This window comes from Eretmochelys imbricata, chromosome 2 (assembly GCF_965152235.1).
Source record: "Eretmochelys imbricata isolate rEreImb1 chromosome 2, rEreImb1.hap1, whole genome shotgun sequence".
In the NCBI taxonomy this organism is placed as follows: Eukaryota; Metazoa; Chordata; order Testudines; family Cheloniidae; genus Eretmochelys; species Eretmochelys imbricata.
Window position 1 is genome coordinate 214,356,457 of NC_135573.1, and position 21,436 is coordinate 214,377,892.

The 21,436-nt window shown below is 40.6% G+C and overlaps 1 protein-coding gene across 1 annotated transcript in view; it reads left to right on the forward strand.

Annotated features, from left to right (window-relative positions):
• AGMO (alkylglycerol monooxygenase) overlaps positions 1-21,436 on the forward strand; it is a 277,979-nt gene that overhangs the window by 82,880 nt on the left and 173,663 nt on the right. The window contains exon 4 of the mRNA XM_077809367.1: positions 16,163-16,266. Coding sequence (XP_077665493.1) covers positions 16,163-16,266 — 104 coding nt within the window. The remainder of the gene's footprint in view (positions 1-16,162; positions 16,267-21,436) is intronic.

Genomic DNA, 21,436 nt, shown 5'->3' on the forward strand with positions numbered 1-21,436 from the left:
GCTCCGGTAGGCCTGATATTGAACATAAATGGATTTAACTGAAGTAATTAAAAAAGTTCATTTAACAGGAGAGAAAAGAAAGAAAATGATACATTTTTGATTATTTAAACTATTTTGTGCTAATTTTTTTTAAAATGTGCCACCTGCTTTATTAATTGTTATCAGACCACTGAACTATTTTTGGGGTGGGAGGAATGTAAAGGTAGGAAATTAGTTTAGTTTATTTTTAAAAAAATGGAAGGGAATTTTAAATCCATCCAAAACGTTGTAAGCTTTCAGTGCATATGATCAGGGCATACAAACCATAAGTGAATGTGGTACGTTGACAAAGGCCTAAATCCTGAGGTCAATTGAAGTCACTGGATGATACTGGCAATTCGGAATATATTTGGAAAATATGTATATCTGAAGGGCACAGGGTTTGCACTAGCTGATACTAGTGCAGCATGTGGATTTTGACCCTGTTCTATGTTTCCATTTACCTTAAATGTATGCTAATCAAGCTATTTTTTGTCCATGTAGGATTCACTGTACTCTGGGACTTGTATAATTTTATGAGTTATTAAAAGTAAATATGAAAGATTAATGTCTTTCATCCCAGGATCCCAAAGGATCTCTGGAGTCTGCTTTTGCAATTGAAGTGAAAGGTTGAAGGGACAGGTGAAACTTTGGCTAAGGAAAATGGGGCAAACACCTACTTTTACAAAAACTGCCTTGGAATCTTTAGGCTTGGAAGGCATTTAAGCACCCAAACCCCAGTAAATTTCAATGGGCTCCTTTGAAAATTCAGTTTGTATGTCGATTTATAGGAGACAGGAACTTGGTTTAATAAGCCATCCAAAATACTCCCAAAGAGAAAATTACGGCTCTGATTCTCTTCTCACTTACACTGGTTTTACACATTGTAATTCCATTGACTTTGATTTTTCAATGTTAAGTCTCAATTTATCTGTTTTGGAAAGAGGAAGAGCTAAATAAATTCTACTGGAATTTGAACTATCAGACAAAAGCTATATAAATTTCCCCTGATTGACACCCCTCATTGTGTCTAGATGTTGACTGACTATTATTTACTACAATTTGTCATTTTTTGCAATTTATCTCCTAACTTTCCTTGATTGTGGTGCTTTGTGGGGACAAATAAGAAACATGAATGTTACTTGAGTTAATATCAGTCATTGTTTCCTTCTTAATATCCTGTAGCTTTATGTTGCTTTAAATGTATGCACATTCAGACGTTTGAATATTGTGGGAAAAGGATTCACTGGCATCCATTCCTGCCATTAAAGTGCTTCCCATCTGAATATCAGCTGCCAAAGTATGTGGTATCCTGCAGAGCAAGAGGATGAGGACATAGATTGCAGTGAAGCCGAACAGTTTGCACTTCCTAGCAGTGACACCAGACATCAATCTTTCATAGAGACAGCCTAGAATACAGGAAAATAAGAACCCTCAGAAAAGAACAAAAGGAGAATTATCTTCTCTTTTTCCATTTCATTCCCATAGTTTCCTTCTAAGATCCTTCAGGATGAATATGTTCTCAAATTCCATAGGCTGACATTTCAGTGGCTCAGTTTTTTAATGTAGCTTGAAGAGGTAGAAATGTAAGCACTCTGAAATACCCAATTATTTGATTTTTAAACTCCATTTAATATAGTTTCAGGTCTTCATATCATTGGGCTATGGAGCAAAGTGCTAATTTGGTCACAGTTAATGTTTCTCACATTGATACCACAGAGTTTGACATTAGCATTCAGTAACACCAAGTTATATTATGCAGCTTGGCGATACTCCAAAATTCAGAGTTGCCAGTATAGTAATCAGCCATATTTGCAAAAGCTTTGAATCAGATTTGCAGTTGCTGAAAAAAATGGTGTCGCTCCCTTGATTTCACTGGAGCTATGTTTGTTTATTCCAATTTTCATTAGCTAGGGATTTTATCCTTTACACTGAAACTTCTTGCTGGCTTTTATTTTAATATATATATCTGGCTTCACCAGCAGAATTGATTTATGGGCATGCAATTAATGAGCCATATGCTCCTCTTTGTAGTAAAAAGGTGTGGAAAGAGCTAAGAGCTGCAAAAAAACTGCTACATAAATGAGCTGCATGAGTTAATACATACCGAATCACTCCATCAAAGGGGAAAAAATAAACTTTGCTATAACCAGCAGTGGGTGTGGTTAGAAATACCCACCGAAGAGAGAAATAACTGAAGATTTTGGGCCAGATCCTGGGCTGCAACTGTGGAATGCTCAAAATAGATCAGAGTGTTGGCAAAAATGAGGTATTAAGCCACTATTAAGTCAGTCTTGAAGCTGCCCTGGCACTAGTCCATTCCCTGGTATAAATCAAAGCAGACTTCAGACTGTTGTGGCCAAAGGGGCCCTGGGCTGTTATGACAATCAGGGATTGCTGGAGTGCAGGGATACCCTAACTATTCCCCCATGCCTGCAGTTGGGGTAGGGAGTGGCAGAGGCTGCTATGGTGGCTTCTCACTATCCGAAGATCCATCCTTATGCTGAGGAAATCATCTAGGGGTTCACAAAAGCCAGCATTCGGACACACTTATTCCCCTGGGATGGTACAAAGCTGCTTCAAGGTACCAGAGGATCAGGCCTACTATCTTGGGGAGGATTTGAAACACTACACTTCCAGTGTATGGGAAAATTTGTAGTAGGGGACCATAGTATACAGAAATAGGCAGCAAAGTTTTCTGAGGCTGGGGAAGACGCTTAAGGAAATCGAGGCTCAGGTGATCTTTAGTGGGATTCTGCCTGTTCCTAGAGAAGGGCAACAGAGATGTGACAAGATTATGACTATCAACAGATGGCTTAGGCAGTGGTGCTATAAGGAGGGCTTTGGGATGTATGGCCACTGGGAGGCATTCATGGACAGAGGACAGTTCTCTTGGGATGGACTTCATCTGAGTAGGGAAGGAAATAGACTTCTAGGATGGAGGCTGGCACAACTGGTTAAGAGAGCTTTAAACGAGGAATTTGGGGGATATGGTTGGGAGATGTCCAGGTAATCTCCACGCCGGATTTTAGCATTGAGAGGGGAGAAAACGAAGTAAGAAAGGATACAGCCGTGGGTAGGAGAATGGACATAAGGAGGAAGGGCAGTGTGGATACCAGTCTAATAGGTCATACTGGCTGTAGAATGACCGTGCCTAATCGAGTACAGAATGTGAGTGAGGCCAAACAGCAAAAATTATGATGGTTGTACACCAGTGCGAGGAGCCTAGATAACAAAATGGAGGAACTAGAGCTACTGGTGCAGGAAGTGAAACCAGATATTATAGGGATAACAGAAACATGGTGGAATAGTAGTCATGACTGGACTACAGGTATTGAAGGGTATGTGCCGTTTAGGAAAGACCGAAATAAAGGTAAAGGTGGTGGAGTAACATTGTATGTCAATGATGAGGTAGAATGTAAAGAAATAAGAAGCGATGGAATGGATAAGACAGAGTCTGTCTGGGCAAAAATCACGTTGGGGAAGAAAACTACTAGAGCCTCCCCTGTGATAGTGCATGGGGTGAGCTATAGACCGCCAGGATCTAATCTGGATAGGGATAGAGCCCTCTTTAATGTTTTTAATGAAGTAAATACTAATGGAAACTGCGTGATCATGGGAGACTTTAACTTCCCAGATATAGACTGGAGGACGAGTGCTAGTACCAATAATAGGGCTCAGATTTTCCTAGATGCGATAGCTGATAGATTCCTTCCTCAAATAGTTGCTGAACCGACGAGAGGGGATGCCATTTTAGATTTGGTTTTGGTGAGTAGTGAGGACCTCATAGAAGAAATGGTTGTAGGGGACAATCTTGGTTCAAGTGATCATGAGCTAATTCAGTTCAAACTGAACGGAAGGATTAACAAAAATAAATCTGCGACTAGGGTTTTTGATTTCAAAAGGGCTGACTTTCAAAAATTAAGGTAATTAGTTAGGGAAGTGGATTGGACTGAAGAATTTATGGATCCATAGGCAGAGGAGGCCTGGGATTACTTTAAGTCAAAGTTGCAGAAGCTATCAGAAGCCTGCATCCCAAGAAAGGGGAAAAAATTCATAGGCAGGAGTTGTAGACCAAGCTGGATGAGCAAGCATCTCAGAGAGGTGATTAAGAAAAAGCAGAAAGCATACAGGGAGTGGAAGATGGGAGGGATCAGCAAGGAAAGGTACCTTATTGAGGTCAGAACATGTAGGAATAAAGTGAGAAAGGCTAAAAGTCAAGTAGAGTTGGACCTTGCAAAGGGAATTAAAACCAATAGTAAAAGGTTCTATAGCCATATAAATAAGAAGAAAACAAAGAAAGAAGAAGTGGGACCGCTAAACACTGAGGATGGAGTGGAGGTCAAGGATAATCTAGGCATGGCCAAAATCTAAACAAATACTTTGCCTCAGTCTTTAATAAGGCTAATGAGGATCTTAGGGATAATAGTAGCATGACAGATGGGAATGAGGCTATGGAGGTAGATATTACCATATCTGAGGTAGAAGCGAAACTCGAACAGCTTAGTGGGACTAAATCGGGGGGCCCAGATAATCTTCATCCAAGACTATTAAAGGAATTGGCACATGAAATTCTAAGTCCATTAGCAAGAATTTTTAATGAATCTGTAAACTCAGGGGTTGTACCGTATGATTGGAGAATTGCTAACGTAGTTCCTATTTTTTTTAAGAAAGGGAAAAAAATGCGATCTGGGTAACTACAGGCCTATTAGTATGACATCTGTAGTATGCAAGGTCTTGGAAAAATTTTTGAAGGAGAAGGTAATTAAGGACATGGAGGTCAATGGTAAATGGGACAAAATACAACATGGTTTTACAAAAGGTAGATCGTGCCAAACCAACCTGATCTCCTCTTTGAGAAAGTAACAGATTTTTTTAGACGAAGGAAACGCAGTGGATCTAATTTACCTAGATTTCAGTAAGGCGTTTTATACCGTGCCACATGGGGAATTATTAGTTAAATTGGAAAAGATGGGGATCAGTATGAAAATTGAAAGGTGGATAAGGAATTGGTTAACAGGGAGACTACAGCGGGTCAAATTGAAAGGTGAACTGTCAGGCTGGAGGGAGGTTACCGGTGGAGTTCCTCAGGGATCGGTTTTGGGACCAATCTTATTTAATCTTTTTATTACTGACCTCGGCACAAAAAGTGGGAGTGTGCTAATAAAGTTTGCGGACAATACAAAGCTGGGAGGTATTGCCAATTTAGAGAAAGACCGGGATATCATACAGGAGGAGCTGGATGACCTTGTAAACAGGAGTAATAGTAATAGGATGAAATTTAATAGTGAGAAGTGTAAGGTCATGCATTCAGGGATTAACAACAAGTATTTTAGTTATAAGCTGGGGATGCATCAATTAGAAGTAACGGAGGAGGAGAAGGACCTTGGAGTATTAGTTCACCATGAGCCACCAATGTGGTATGGCCGTGAAAAAAGCTAATGCGGTCTTGGGGTGCATCAGGTGAGGTATTTCCAGTAGAGATAAGGAGGTGTTAGTACCGTTATACAAGGCACTGGTGAGACCTCACCTGGAATACTGTGTGCAGTTCTGGTGTCCCATGTTTAAGAAGGATGAATTCAAACTGGAACCGGTCCAGAGAAGGGCTACTAGGATGATCCGAGGAATGGAAAACTTGCCTTATGAAAGGAGACTCAAGGAGCTTGGCTTGTTTAGCCTAACCAAAAGAAGGCTGAGGGGAGATATGATTGCTCTCTATAAATATATTGGAGGGATAAATACCGGAGAGGGAGAGGAATTATTTAAGCTCAGTACCAATGTGGACACAAGAACAAATGGATATAAACTGGTGATCGGGAAGTTTAGACTTGAAATTAGATGAAGGTTTCTAACCATCAGAGGAGTGAAGTTTTGGAATAGCCTTCCAAGGGAAGCAGTGGGGGCAAAAGACCTATCTGGCGTCAAGATTAAACTTGATAAGTTTATGGAGGAGATGGTATGATGGGATAACATGATTTTGGCAATTAATTGATCTTTAACTATTCATGGTAAATAGGCCCAATGGCCTCTGATGGGATGTTAAATGGGTTGGGACTGAGTTACTACAGAAAATTCTTTCCTGGATATCTGGCTGGTGAATCTTGCCCATGTGTGCAGGGTTCAGCTGATCGCCATATTTGGGGTCGGGAAGGAATTTTCCTCCAGGGCAGATTGGAAGAGGCCCTGGGGTTATTTTGCCTTCCTCTGTAGCATGGGTTATGGGGTCACTTGCTGGAGGATTCTCTGCTCCTTTAAGTCTTTAAACCATGATTTGAGGACTTCAAAAGCTCAGACATAAGTGAGAGGTTTATTGCAGGAGTGGGTGGTTGAGATTCTGTGGCCTGCATTGTGCAGGAGGTCAGACTAGATGATCATAATGGTCCCTTCTGACCTTAATATCTATGTATCTATGAAAATCTGAGCTGAAGCATGTGAAGCTTCAACACTGTGCACATGGCCTCTGCATGCTTTACCATCCTCTAAAACGTTTGTCTTTTTCCTGCCTGAGATGTGGATTTCTGATAATTGCAAGTTAACGCTGCTTTGGGATGATACCCTTTCAATTTTTTCCCCACAGAGGGGGAAATCTGTTCATTTAGCCTTGGAGGTAGTGGAGATTGAGCCAATGTTGACTGACCTTATTAAACATCTGCTGTGATTTGTGGAGTTGATAGCATGGCAGGGTGGGGAGTTACTATGGCATAGCTGCAGTCTGCAGTATTATCCTCCAGCAGCCACATGGAGACTCCCATACAGTATAAGTTAATATTGACCTTGTTATAATTGACTTATGCAGACTTCCACTTCCTGCCTTCAGCTATTTGGGACCAGAGATAGGTAGATTGAGGGAGGAGGAAGCTACACTGCATTGGAGAGACAGTGGGCCCTGAGAAGTATTGTGGATTTGCAAGGCTTTTTCATGAATGACCTAAACCTATAAGTATGGCAGGAATTCCCCACAGATCTTCTGACATCTGTGGGTTGAGAGGGCCACTGCTTCTAAGTGTTTTGCAGCTAGCCAGAGTCTGCTCCCCTGATCTCATTATACCTCAGAAATGCTGCAAGTTTAAACTATATCTGAGTTTTCTGAATGTATCTTGCAGTCCCCTGGGATTTTGCTTTAGGGGGACATGATCTGCCCCTTTTTCCCCTGGGCAGTACATGTAATACTTTGGCTTTCCCTGAGTCTTCCCACGTTTCCTCAGCCCATTCTTTCTGGTTTGAGTTTTGCAGATCTTTTGTGTGGGAATGGTTTTGTGTTTTCAACTGGTATGGCAGCAGATCAAGCAAGAGGTTTTGGCTGTTGCACAGCTTTTGGAGACAGGTTTTGTATTAGGTTGCTACAGCTTTTGGCGTGTAAACCATGGGAGCATATAGCCCAATGTACTACTTGATTATAAGTTAGCCCACTCACTGAATATTTTACTGACCACATATAGTAATTTAAGAAGAGGAAAAAAAGCAGAGATAGTTTTGAAAAAAAGGACAGAAAAAACACCTCTTTTCTCATCACAAAGTAATCATGCATTTGAAACTTCCTTTTGAAATTTGTTCATTACATTGGTGACAAAAGTTAATTGCTGAATTACTTTGTGCTGCTCTATCATGACATGTTATACAGTAACTTTACTATTGAATGTGTACTAGTTATTGTGTGATATAACATGCGGTAACCTGGACGTTAATTTGTGTCACCACTACACTCTGTCAGAGAAGAATGTTGCTTTGCACATGTACTTGTATAGCACAATTCATCTCAGTATTACAAAATGTTGTATAAACAATGAAGGCTAAATTGTGCTTCTGGAGAGGGGGTGGCATGGAGTTGCCCCACCTCACCAGGGCCAGCTCCAGGCACCAGCGAAGGAAGCAGGTGCCTGAGGCGGCACTCCGTCCGTCATCGGGGCGGCACGTCCTGGTCATTGGCGGCACTTTGGCAGCAGCTCAACCAGGCTTGGTTTTTTATTTTTTTTTTTTCCTTCGCCGCTTGGGATGGCAAAAAAGCTGGAGCCAGCCCTGCACCTCACCTCCCTGCACAGGCACAATTCTTCTGGGAGTGCAAGCCAGTGCAGCCCCTGCTACATGCTTTCCCAGAGTGCAGCGTGCACTTTCCTCTCATCAAGCCATGCAGCCTCAGCTTTGCTAACTGATGCCATCTTCTACTGAGATGAGCATCACCCTCACACTAGCCTGTAACAAGCCTGCCTCCTTTCAACATGCCAGGACTGGGATTGTGTCTGGCCCTGTTCAGAAGAGCAAGGTGAATGGGACACTCCTTGCATCCTCTTCTTTGCACCCATGCAGGACCATATGCAAGTGTTGGACCGAATTAATTTATCCTCATAAAGTTCCTATGAGGCACTGTCAGCTGCTCTTGGTGCAGTCTTTCTTGGGGTCCCAGCTTTTTCCCAACTGGTCCTCTTCAATTTGTCCTTAATTAGATCAGTCCATAAACTCTTATTTTACATTGACTCTATCTGCCCTTAAACTCCAGGGTTTGCAGTCTCCTTTTGTCTCCTTGTTGGTTTCTCAGAGGCAGCCTGGCATGGGGCTGTTGCCCCTCTGCTATCCCAGGCCTTCTGCCTCCCTCTCTGTTCCCCCTCCTTTATAGCTGGGTTTGTTTTCTTTATTGGTCCCAGTTGTGGATGCATGTCTCCATGATTGGTAGTTCTGACAGCTCTGCAGAGTGTGATCAGCCTGATTGCCGGTAAGCAGGGAAGACTCTCCTCTCCCTTCTGCTTGTGCTCAGTATGGGGTTTGTAAACTCAATTACAGGCTCATAAACTGAGAGAGGTTAAATGACTTGATTGAGGCCACACAGTGATTCAGAGGAAGAGCAAGGATTAGAACTCGAGTCTTTACTCCTAGTCTTTGAATTAAACACAATATTAATGTTAAATGACTTAAACACAAAAATGTTGAGAACGTTAAACCCATCAAACTAAGCCTTTGAGTAGGGAAAAAAGTGTCTGATTTAACATAAAGACAAATAACCAGGTTAAAATGCCATGTACCTCAGCATCCCCTCCATCCCCCAGACAGATGTAGTGCTGTACAGGCTGGGATACACTGCGGAGATATATAATACATATACTCCTTTGGGTGCGGGATATAGTACACCCTTCCACATACATTCCTTGGGTCAAATCCTGCTCTCATTTAAACCTGTGCAGCCCTATGGTGGCAGTGGTGTAACCGAGGGAAGAATTTGACCTTGTGGGAATAAAATTTGTGGTAGGAAGGATATGGAGGCTCTCCATGAATAAGGTATTTTAGCATTGGTACTTATTTAACAACAATTTACAAGACACAAATACGGTAAAACAGTTCCAGCCCAAGGGAGCTAAGGGTATGTCTACACTACATTTTAAAGTCCACAGCAGCGAGTCTCAGAGCCTGGGTCTACAGACTCAGACTTGCAGGGCTCACACTATGGTGCTAAAAACAGATGTTCGGGTTTGTGTTGGAGCTTTGGCTCTGAACTCCAGGGAGCAGGGTTGGCTGCAGCATCAACACTGCTGTTTTTAGCACCATAGCATGAGCCCCGCAAGCCTGAGTCCGTAGAACCAGGCTCTGAGACTCACTGCCACAGGTTTTAAAATGCAGTGTAGATGTAGTCTGAGAGTCTTACAGATAGGCAAAGACAGACCAGACAAATAGGGAGATTGACAGAGATGTTGACTTAGAGCATGACTCTCTCTCTCTCTGTGTCCCCCCCCCCCCCAATCTAATGTTGATGTGGAGATGGTAGTTGACTTTTGCACATTACTGTGTGTTGGTAGGGCAGAAGAAATGAGCCTTCAGGAGGGTTTTGATTTCAGAGCAGTTGGGAGCCTCCCTCCATTCCATACCCATCTTTTGTTGCTATAAGATAACTGTCTCTCTATAAGGTATAAGCTATAAGGTAAAGCTCAAATGTGTTGTATCTGTGCGCTTCATCCAGCTCTTATGCAAATACGGCACTCAGCAGGGAGCATGGATCTCTGAAAAAGTCTGCATTAGACAGCAGATTTATTCATAAGACACAGAAGCAGAGTAGGTCAGTTGTAACTCGGCAGGTAGATAGTGGATCAAACCCATCTTGTTTTTCCAAACAAAAGCTAATAGCTAGATACTAAAATGTTTCCTATTTACCACAGTAATATTAAACCCATCCATGTGTTAGCTATATGGAATAAAGAAGACAGATGGGAGTCCCTAACACAAATTGTAATTGCTCTGTTTGGACCTCTTTGCTTTTCCTTTGCAGAAGGGGCTAAATCCCAAAGAGGAGGGGCTCACAAATGGAAGAGGTGGCTGCAAAGTTTGCTCCCCCACCACCTTCCTCTTCAACAACCACTGTTGGGGCTCTGCTTAGCAAGGCCATGGGAGAGGGTGGAGTCAGGAGACCAGCCATTTTATGGGCCTGTTCCCTTGTAATTGCAATGCAATATACTGAATGATACCCAAAGCATTGTAGGTTACTGCTCCTCATTAGGTACTGGTGACTTTCAGAGATCACACTAGGAGGTAGAGATAGGGAAATATCTCTCCACTGGCCTGGGTGGTCATTAGCCAAAGCCATTCATCACATGGTACCTTTGTGACATAGTACACATAATTGTAAATATTCTCAATGTATGTACTGTTAGATAAGTCATATGTTTCTGTTTCTGACTGAATAATAATGCACCTTACCCACAAAACATAACAAAGATAGATCAAAATTAGGTTTTGAATTCAAATAAAAACTTCCCTCCATTCACTTGGCCATAGCCATGACTGCTGAAAAGAGACACTCCAAAGCATAGCTTTAGGTTATCTCATTATGTGGTTTAACAAATATGCTCCACATTGTCTGCACACTTTTGGTTTTTTTATTCCAAAGCCTATGTTTGAGCCCTCTGAGTGAAAAAACTTGAAAAGAAATTGTTCATCTGTTCAACAGAACTGACACACTTTTACCTTGCAGCTGTTTTTGGGGTGTTGTGAAAATGGCTGTTTTCACCGACATAGCTTCTTGAACTGACAACAGTTTTTATTGGGAAATGGATTTTCTCCTGTTAAACAAAATGTGGTGAGTTGTGTATCATGGTGAAAGGCGAAGGAAATTAATAACGAAGGGCAATTTGAACTTACTGTGTTTTGTATTCTTAAGAGAATCTTATGCCTAAGATGAGCAGTGTCTACTATCACATGGGGAATTGGTTGGAATTTAAAACAGGTAGTAAAGGTGTTGAATTTGACTTTGGGCTATTACAATGGGGTTCTAGCATCAACTACCACCTCTAAGACAGCCTACTTGTTGATTAATGCCAAAAGGTAAAACTGGTGCAAGGACAAATTCAAAGTTGAGAAGAATCAGCTATAATGCCAACACTGTAGAAAGTGTGTGTATATATATTATATATCAGTATTGATGACAGTGGTTTAATTGGGGTTCATGTCCTTACTTGGGGCAAGATCTTCTCTTCCCATAGTAAAACCCAGGGAAGAGGATAAAGATGGAGGGAAGTTCTGAGTGATTGTCTTATTGTTCCTTTGGATTTGTACTGTTGGAGGAGTGTTGTTTATCTGCTGAGAACAGGCTGTAGCTGCAAACCTAAATCCACATGGCCTTGGGGAGAAATCCATAAACTAACTTCCTGCCAACTACCAGGGCCTTCTTTGGATTTGGATTACCGGAGGGTCATTTAATAGGGTGGGACTCTGTGGAGTTGTTTCCTGGTGTTGAAGAGTAGGACAGCTCCAGGGTATTACCTTACTGAAGTAATTTCAGTAGGGCCAATGAGAGACAAAGTGTGTATCTTCTATACTATCAGCCCCATGTAGATCCTGACCTCAGAGACAGCCCTCTGTGGGGTCCCAGGAAAGGGGTTACAGTGTCGTGTAGATGGTTAACCACCTCCCACCCCCAAAGAAGAGAAGTAAAATCGTTACTGTGAAGAACCCTTCTGTGGATTGGGGAGGGAGAGGAATGTTGTGATCTGACCCTCAATTTTTATTTAGTTTTCACTTAGTTCCCACACTAATTCTCCATGAAGTTACATGGGAGTTGGAGCCACTGAATTCAGTGGGAGTTTTCCTGAGCAGACCTCTGGATTTGGCCCTTCATAAGTAGATTTTAGGAGGAAAATAAGGGTTTTTTTTTTTTTTTTGAGACATTGTCCATCAACGGTTGCATATAATACTTTAAATCATAACCGTTGTTCTGATACCTATTTCTAATTTTATTGTGTTCTGCTCAATTAAATTTTTCAGCTCACTTGTTAATCATGCATGACTAAGAAAAAATGAAACTGTGTTTTGTTGAAGCTTTATATAGCTAGCACCTCAAATTCCATAAGTGCCTACTTTCCTTGGTTCTTTTGGGGAATGGGAATGGAGAGGAAAAGGGTACAGATTTTGCCCATCTTTTTTATTTTATTATCTGTTCTTTTAAAAATAGGCATTGGGTGCACGTCTACTTTTTACCCTAAGGAAGGGGGAAAGACAGTGTTTTACAATATTTTCCTCAGTAATTTGTCTTCTCTTTGATTCATGGAAATGTAAAAATATTGCCACGTAAGCGTTCCTGAGACACTTTAATTTCTGTTCCTGATGCTACTGATTAGTGAACAATAAGTTATTTTCCTTGGTTGCTCTGCATTTTACCTTTGAGACGTATTTTGTATTTTACAGCATATTATTTGTAGCTGGATATTGTATAATAATAACAATAGATTGATGCCTAGATTCAGGCTTCTTAGTCACAGTTATAAACTCTTGTTAATGTAAGTGCTGCTATTTATTCTTTCATTACTGGTCTTTCCTGCTGTATTACAGAAGATGCAATTCTGCAGTCCAGAGCAGAATAAAAACTTCAGTTAAATGCAAGGGGAGTTTCAGAGCATTATTGCAGAATAATGCCTTGTCTTTAAAATGAAGCATTCCCCCTATTTGGCTACCAGTTGTCAGTGCAGACAAGACAGAAAATATTACTATTTTTGTTCCTTTTTTTCTTCTTCAATTTTGAGGCCAAATCCTGCAGTCCTTAGGCGAAACTCCCCTTTATCAGGCCTATACTCGAGCAACACAAGTTGTTTGGCACTATTTCCCAAAATGAAAACAGATTGCAAAACCATAATAAATGTTGCGATTTCATGGAAATGATTAGTTCTGTCATATTTTTGCATCTCCTCCAATTTCACTGTAATAGTTTGGGAAAGCGTAAATGACAATTTTGACTCTTTTATAGGTAAAAGCTAATAGTTGCTGTTAAAGGTGACATTTGAAAAAAAATGCTGTTAAAAAATGCTGATAATTCCAAGCTTGATCTTTTGGATGATTTTATAAACCCAGATCTGTTGCAGTGCACATGGGTACAGTAATGTTAAACTGCTTCAGATAAAAAATAGCATGAATATTAGTGGTGGTCAGTTTATTCAGCTAAAACAGGATAAAATTCATTTCAGATTATTGACTCTGCCCTTTGCTGTTGTGACTAGATAGAAAGTGTTAAAAATAGGGAATCTTTTTTTTCAAGGGTGGCATGGGCGGGAATACTTGCGTATATAAGACAAAGCCCCTAATATCGGGACGATCCCGATATTATCAGGATGTCTAGTCACGGTAGCTCTTGCTCCCAGTGAATTCAAGGTGAGTTTTTTCCATTAACTTCAGTGAGAGCAGGATTAAAGATTTAATGGAGTGCAACATAAAGATCAGAAAATATTCTTAGACTGAATTACTCACGGCAGTATTGTTTGTTTTTTTCTGATACTGCTCTACTGTATTTTCAACTTACTGATCTTCGAAATCGATTGTCTCACATTTGAGAAGATTTTTAACGTGCAGTTAGCCTGCTCATTAGATTAAGAGGCTTTTTAAATGTTTAACTCTGTTAATAAAATGTCGTTTTAGTAATTAGTTTTGAAAACCATTTGACCTTAACCAGAATGAATGTAGACTGTAAAAATCAACACAGATTCCCTTCCTTGAACTTTTCACAATGCTGAAAAATGACTGAGGGAAATAAGGAAGATCCAGTTACTGTACCTTGTTTGTACAGCTGTACTTCATTGAGTGAAGGCTTGTGTTACACACAGTTTGTGATAGGAAGTAAATGCTTTTAAAACAACTAAGACGACAGGTTTTTAACCTCTACCTTTTTAGATTCTTTGTTCACTCATTTAGCTTCTGTCGAGGTCTTGGGAAGCATTTCAAATACAAATTATTACACAGTATTGAAGCTCACCTGAATAATTCATCTCCTGGTGAGCTCATTAAGGCAGTGTGTATTAAGATGTCTCTTCGCCCCCCCCCACCCACCTACAAAAAAGAAAAGATGACAAATGTTAAATAGATTGCACACTTGTTACTTCAGGAGAAGAGACATTTAAGGAATAAAGGTTTCTCAGATTGAGTGTTACCTATTTTTTGTGATAGGTAGTTTAAATTATAGTTTCAAGACAGCTATCATAAGGATTTTCAAAGGCTTGGAGGACAATCAGAAATGATGAAGCTGCCTTATAAATTGCTAACTTGTCAAGGTTCATTAGATACAGAAATTCTAATTTCTAGCGTATAGGGCACTCTGTTATTTCTCTAGTCCCTTGAAATGATGAAGACACCTTGAGATTCATTAAGGTGTTTGATTTGGCATCCGTTTACATTACAACTATGTGTTAATCATCAGTCCTGAAACATTTGACATAGTTTTGGCACTAGATGATTTCAAAGCATTTGAATACACATTTGTAAAATCACGCTTATGGATGGGATCCCAATATCTGCCAAAGGCAGTTTCCTAATTGTTCCAGTGAAACATTGCCATTAGTGGGGAAGGTTTAACTGGCTGTCAGCCAATCAGTTTTCGAATTCTGTATCAGCTGAGACTTTATGTAAATTTCACCCCTTTAAACATATGTGACCTTTAATTTAGTTGCAAGCTAAAAAGGCACATTATGGGGCTGCATTAACCACCCGCCTTCTCATTATAGTGTAATTAAGACCTTCCTCACAGCCTCTTGCTATACATCTGGTGGCTATGAAAGATTTTGGCTTTCCTTGCTGCTTGATAACCTCCCACTTAAGACTGCCCAAACATCTTTAGATTTTCAAAGTTTCATCACAACAAGGTCGCCTAGAGTGGTACTTAAGGAAAAAATGCCTTGGTAAACAGTAAAAAGAACAGGAGTACTTGTGGCACCTTAGAGACTAACAAATTTATTTGAGCATAAGCTTTTGGGCTACAGCCCACTTCATCGGATGCATAGAATGGATCACATAGTAAGAAGATATATATATCTACAGGGAATATGAAAAGGTGGAGTAAGAGGCTAATTAATTAAGATGAGCTATTATCAGCAGGAGAAAAAAAACTTTTGTAGTGATAATCAAGATGGCCCATTGCTATTCTGTAAACTGTTAGTGTTTCTCTATATTGCTCCGAAACATGCAGCAAATCAAAAGTGTCATGCCTTTGGGCATGTGACCTACGCTAGCCTCACCCAAACCTCACCATTAAACTGCCCCAGTCACTATCTTTTGACTGAATCCAAAGTTCCCAGACAGTAATAGCTGAATGCTTTGTTTTTCCATTTCTTGTTAATAGGCAGACAATGGTCATGTCCTTGTGGTGTGAGTTTCCAGGTGGGCTTGAAGACTGAAATGTCCCAGAAAGCCTTTTAACAGCTACTATTTAAATTGTTTCTTTACTCATCAAGCACTAAAACATTTTCAGTATCCAAGTCTGAAGGAAACCTGAAGTATGGTACATGAGTACACAAATGCAAAACAAATGAATGCACACCAAATTCTGTCCCTTTGAAGTCAATGGGAAAATTCCTGGTGGAAGTATAATTTAACCAAGGCTGCCATCCCCTGACCCTTCATCTCATATTCTCTTAAAGCTTTCTACTTTCTTTTGTATCCCGATTCTTCTGCTCCCTCAGCAAGTAGATTACAACCACTTGTGTCCACTTACCAATGTTTAACCTACACCATTCTCTTCATCACCTCTAAATTCAGCTCTGAAGGTGAGTTTTTATTACCTGCCATATTATGATAAAATAGCAAAGTGTAAATTTTGGAATCACTTGCTTATAGGTTAAAAAAAAGTCATGAGAGATGAATGTTCTTTGTTCTTTCTTTCATGCCTCATTAGAAATTATGTGTTTTGCAGAGGTTAATATATTGTGGGCAGCACACCAAGTACATCATAGTTCTGAAGCTTATAACTTATCCACAGCACTGAGACAATCTGCACTGCAGAGATACGTTTCTTGGGTAAGTTATGCAAAATGCAATAATATAATTGAACTTTATTAAAAATAACTGCTATTTAAAATCACAGCTATTTAATTTTGTCTGAAGGAAAATGTTAGACACCGAAAAGCACAGCGCAGAAAGGTAATCTGAGGCATCCTGAGAATTATGTGAATCAAAAATAGGTATGCTCACACTCTCATTGAGATGTGTGAAAAGGAGAAATAAAGTCAACTTTGAGGAGGACAATTATAGTCCCAGGCTTTCACACATTCATAACTTTCTAAACACAATGGAATAATTCTTCTTCATAATGCCAGCATAGACACGGAGTAACAGCAGTGAAGAAAATGGACTTACTCTGGATCTATGCTGGGGTAAATGAAGGCATGGGGAAAGCCGACAGGTATGGAGGAACACGTGGTTCGGACAGAGACATCCCTTGGGGAGGATCTACGAATGGAGATTCTCTATGTCCTAGTAAGGAGGAGAGCATGGAAGATAAAATACTGGTAGGATCTGATGAGAAACAGTCAAATGAAAAAAAGTCTCATTCAATTACATCATGTAATGGGAGACCTCTAAAAAGTGACAAGTTTTTAAACTGCTTATATACCAATGCTAGAAGTCTAAATAATAAGATGGGTGCCTTGTATTAAATGAGGCTATTGATATAATAGGCATCACAGAAACTTGGTGGGATGAGGATAATCAATGGTACACAGTAATACCAGGGTACAAAATATATCAGAAGGACAGAACAGGTTGTGCTGGTGGGGGAGTGGCATTATATGTGAAAGAAAGCATAGAATCAAATGAAGTAAAAATCTTAAATGAACCAAACTGTACCATAGAATCTCTATGGATAGTAATTCCATGCTCGAATAAGAAGAATATAGCAGTAGGGATATATTACCAACCACCTGACCAGGATGGTGATAGTGACTGTGAAATGCCCAGGCAGTTTAGAGAGGCTATTAAAATAAAAAAACTCAGTAATAATGGGGGATTTCAACTATCCCCATATTGACTGGGTACATATCACCTCAGGACAGGATGCAGAGAGAAAGTTTCTTGACACCTTAAATGATTCCTTCTTGGGGCAGCTGGTCTTGGAACCCACAAGAGGACAGGCAATTCTTGATTTAGTTCTAAGTGGAGCACAGGATCAGGTCCAAGAGGTGAATATGGCTGGACCGCTTGGTAATAGTGACCATAATATAATTCAATTTAACATCGCTGTGGCAGGGAAAACACCGCAGCAGCCCAACACTGTAGCATTTAATTTCAGAAAGGGAAACTACAGAAAAATGAGGAGGTTAGTTAAACAGAAATTAAAAGCTACAGCACCAAAAGTCAAACCCCTGCAAGCTGCATGGAAACTTTTTAAAGACACCATAATAGAGACTCAACTTAAATGTATACCCCAAATTAAAAAGACATAGTAAGAGAACCAAAAAAGAGCCACCATGGCTAAACAACAAAGTAAAAGAAGCAGTGAGAGGCAAAAATACATCCTTTAAAAAATGGAAGTTAAATCCTGCTGAGGAAAATAGAAAGGAGCATAAACTCTGGCAAATTAAGTGTAAAAATACAATTAGGAAGGCCAAAAGAGAATTTGAAGTACAGCTAGCCAAAGACTCAAAAAGTAATAGCAAAAAAATTTTTAAGTATATCAGTAGCAGGAAGCCTGCTAAACAACCAGTGTGGCCACTGGATCATTCAAATGCTAAAGGAGCATTCAAGAACAATAAGGCCATTATAGAGAAACTAAATGAATTCTTTGCATCGGTCTTCATGGTTGAGGATGTGAGGGAGATTCCCAAACCTGAGCCATTCTTTTTAGGTGACAAATCTGAAGAATTGTCCCAGATTGAGGTGTCATTAGGGGGGGTTTGGGAACAAATTGATAAACTAAACAGTGATAAGTCACCAGGACAAGATGGTATTCACCCAAGAGTTCTGAAGGAACTCAAATGTGAAATTGCAGGACTACTAACTGTAGTCCGTAACCTATCATTTAAATCAGCTTCTGAACCAAATGACTGGAGGATAGCTAATGTGACACCAATTTTTAAAAAGGGCTCCAGAGGTGACCCTGGCAATTACAGCCCGGTAAGCCTGACTTCAGTGCTGGGCAAACTGGTTGAAACTATAGTAAAGAACAAAATTGTCAGACACATAGATGAACATAACTTATTGGGCAATAGTCAACATGGTTTTTGTAAAGGGAAATCATGCCTCACCAATCTATTAGAATTCTTTGAGGGGGTCAACAAGCATGTGGACAAGCGGGATCCCGTGGGTATAGTGTATTTAGATTTTCAGAAAGCCTTTGACCAGGTCCCTCACCAAGGCTCTTAAGCAAAGTAAGCTGTTATGGGGTAAGAGACAAGGTGCTCTCTGGAATCAGTAACTGGTTAAAAGATAGGAAACAAAGGGTAGGATAAATGATCAGCTTTCAGAATGGAGAGAGGTAAATAGTGGTGTCCCCCAAGGGTCTGTATTGGGACCAGTACTATTCAACATATTCATAAATGATCTGGGAAAAGAGGAAAACAGTCACAAGATTTGCAGACGATACAAAACTACTCAAGATAGTTAAGTTCCCAGGCAGACTGCAAAGAGCTACAAAAGGATGTCTCAAAACTGGGTGACTGGGCAACAAAATGTCAGATGGAATTCAATGTTGATGAATGTAAAGTAGTGCACAATGGAAAACATAATCCCAACTATACATATAAAATGATGGGGCCTAAATTATCTGTTACCACTCAAGAAAGAGATCTTGGAGTCATTGTGGATAGTTCTCTTAAAACATCCACTCAATGTGCAGCAGCAGTCAAAAAAGCAAACAATGTTGGGAATCATTAAGAAAGGGATAGATAATAAGACAGAAAATATCACATTGCCTCTGAATAAATCCATGGTACGCCCACATCTTGAACACTGTGTGCAGATGTGGTCGCCCCATCCAAAAAATGTATATTGAAACTGGAAAAGGTGCAGAAAAGGGCAAAAAAATGATTGGGGGTAAGGAATGGCTGCCGTACAAGGAGAGATTAATAAGAGTGGGACTTTTCAGCATGGAAAAGAGACAACTAAGGGGGGATATAATAGAGGTCTATAAAATCCTGACTTGTGTGGAGAAAGTAAATAAGGAAGTGTTATCCTTCTCATAACGCAAAAACTGGGGACCACCAAATGCAATTAATAGGCAGCAGGTTTAAAACAAACAAAAGGAAGTATCTCTTCACACAACACTCTGTCAACCTGTGGAACTCTTTGCCAGAGGAGTTGTGAAGGTCAAGACTATAACAGGGTTCAAAAAAGAACTAGATAAATTCATGGAGAATAGGTCCATCAATGGCTATTAGCCAGGATGGGCATGGATGGGGTCCATAGCCCCTCTTTGCCAGAAGCTGAGAATGGGCAAAATGATGATGATTACCTGTTCTGTTCATTCCCTCTGGGGCACCTGGCATTGGCCACTGTCAGAAGACATGATACTGGGCTAGATGGACCTTTGGTCTGACCCATATGGCTGTTGTTATGTTCTTATGTTCTTAACTGGGACCAGTGGGAGAACTGCCTGTGAAACGACTGGATGGGATGCTGTAGACAGTCCCAAGGTTGATGCTGGCACCAGCTTTCAAACCAAATTACAAGGTATATTAGCCTGGAGCCATGGGAAATCAAGCTAAGAAGTAATGATCCTAGCTTGCCTTCTTTTACGTAAACACATAGCAACAGGTATATTTATATTTAAAAAAAAAAAACAAAAAACCCTACACCCTACCAAAACAAGACACTCCGCTACTATGCAGGCTTCTCCCTCTGGGGAGAGGATGGGTGGACAAACAATAAGTGACAAATGCATTGTCAAGTTACTGAATGGACTACTGGCAGGCAGTCGGATATCACAGTGATGCACGTGATATAGAAAGCTACATAGACTAGAACTAGTTAACATCATGGTGTGCATTGCTCTTTCACATCTGAGAAAAGCAAATAGAGATTTAATGTTTGTCTTGTCGGTGGAATTGTCTAGATCTGTGGTCTCCAAACTTTTTGGATCTCGCACCCCCAAGGCCAGCTCTAGGAAAGCAAAAAAAAAACGAAGAAGAGCTGCCGCTGGCGTGCCACCGAAGATGGAGCGGGGAGAGCAGAGCTGCCGCCGGCGTGCTGCCGGCGAATCAAAGGCCCAGGAGAGCTGCTGCCGCCGTGCCGGCAGCACTCCTTTGGCGGCGCTCCTCCTGCCGCTTGCCCCAGGGACGGTCTTGCGCATCCCCTGCGGTGCGCGCACCCCACTTTGGAGACCACTGGTCTAGATTGTGTAAAAGCAAGGGTGAAAATTATCTCTTTCTGAAGCATGGCCATCACTTAAACACACATTTTGTAAATACTCGTGTTCCAGGAAACCCATGCTAATTCTTAAAGAACTACCATTTTCTGAGCTGCCTACATAAGGAAGAATCGTGTGTGTGTGTGTGTGTTTGTTTGCCTTTAAACATAATCAAGTGAAGGGTTATTGTCAATCTCTAAGTGATATCTGATGTGTCTGAGCATATGCAGTTGAAGGCAGTTTGACATCTCATTTTGTTGAAACATATGAAGAGGCATGTGAGAATGTTGTGGTGGATAATGTGGGATTGTGGGACTGTTCTGCTGCCAGCTCTGTATGTGTTTTAAGTTAAACATTATAAGATAAATCTGTATATTAATCTGGGTAGAGTGTATTGTGTGGGTTGTGTGCAGGCTGATTGAAAAGATATGAAGGGAAAGAGAAGAGAAAGACATACTTTAAGTGCAAGCAGTGGTGTGAAACATATTCTTGAACTTTGAATCAAATGCCTGTAACTTTGTCATGTGTGTAGGAAACATTTGTGTTAGTCTAGTGGGTTCGAAGTAGAGAAGCAGATCTCTTCTTAGGCTGAGAGGATGGTCTTGAGGCTTGCCCTGAGAAGAAGACCTGGAAAAATGGTTTAGGGCCTATAGCAGAAGCACAGATTTTAGAAACAAAATCCTCTGTTTCTTCTGTGTGGGAGGAGTTTTCACCCCTCCCCACATCAGACACTTCTGCAGGTGACCCTTACAAAAACATTCTTTACTGGATACAGCTTAAATTGCAAAGAAGCATACGAAATGTGCTGTGTTGTCAATCTTAAATTGACCTATAGATTTATAGAAA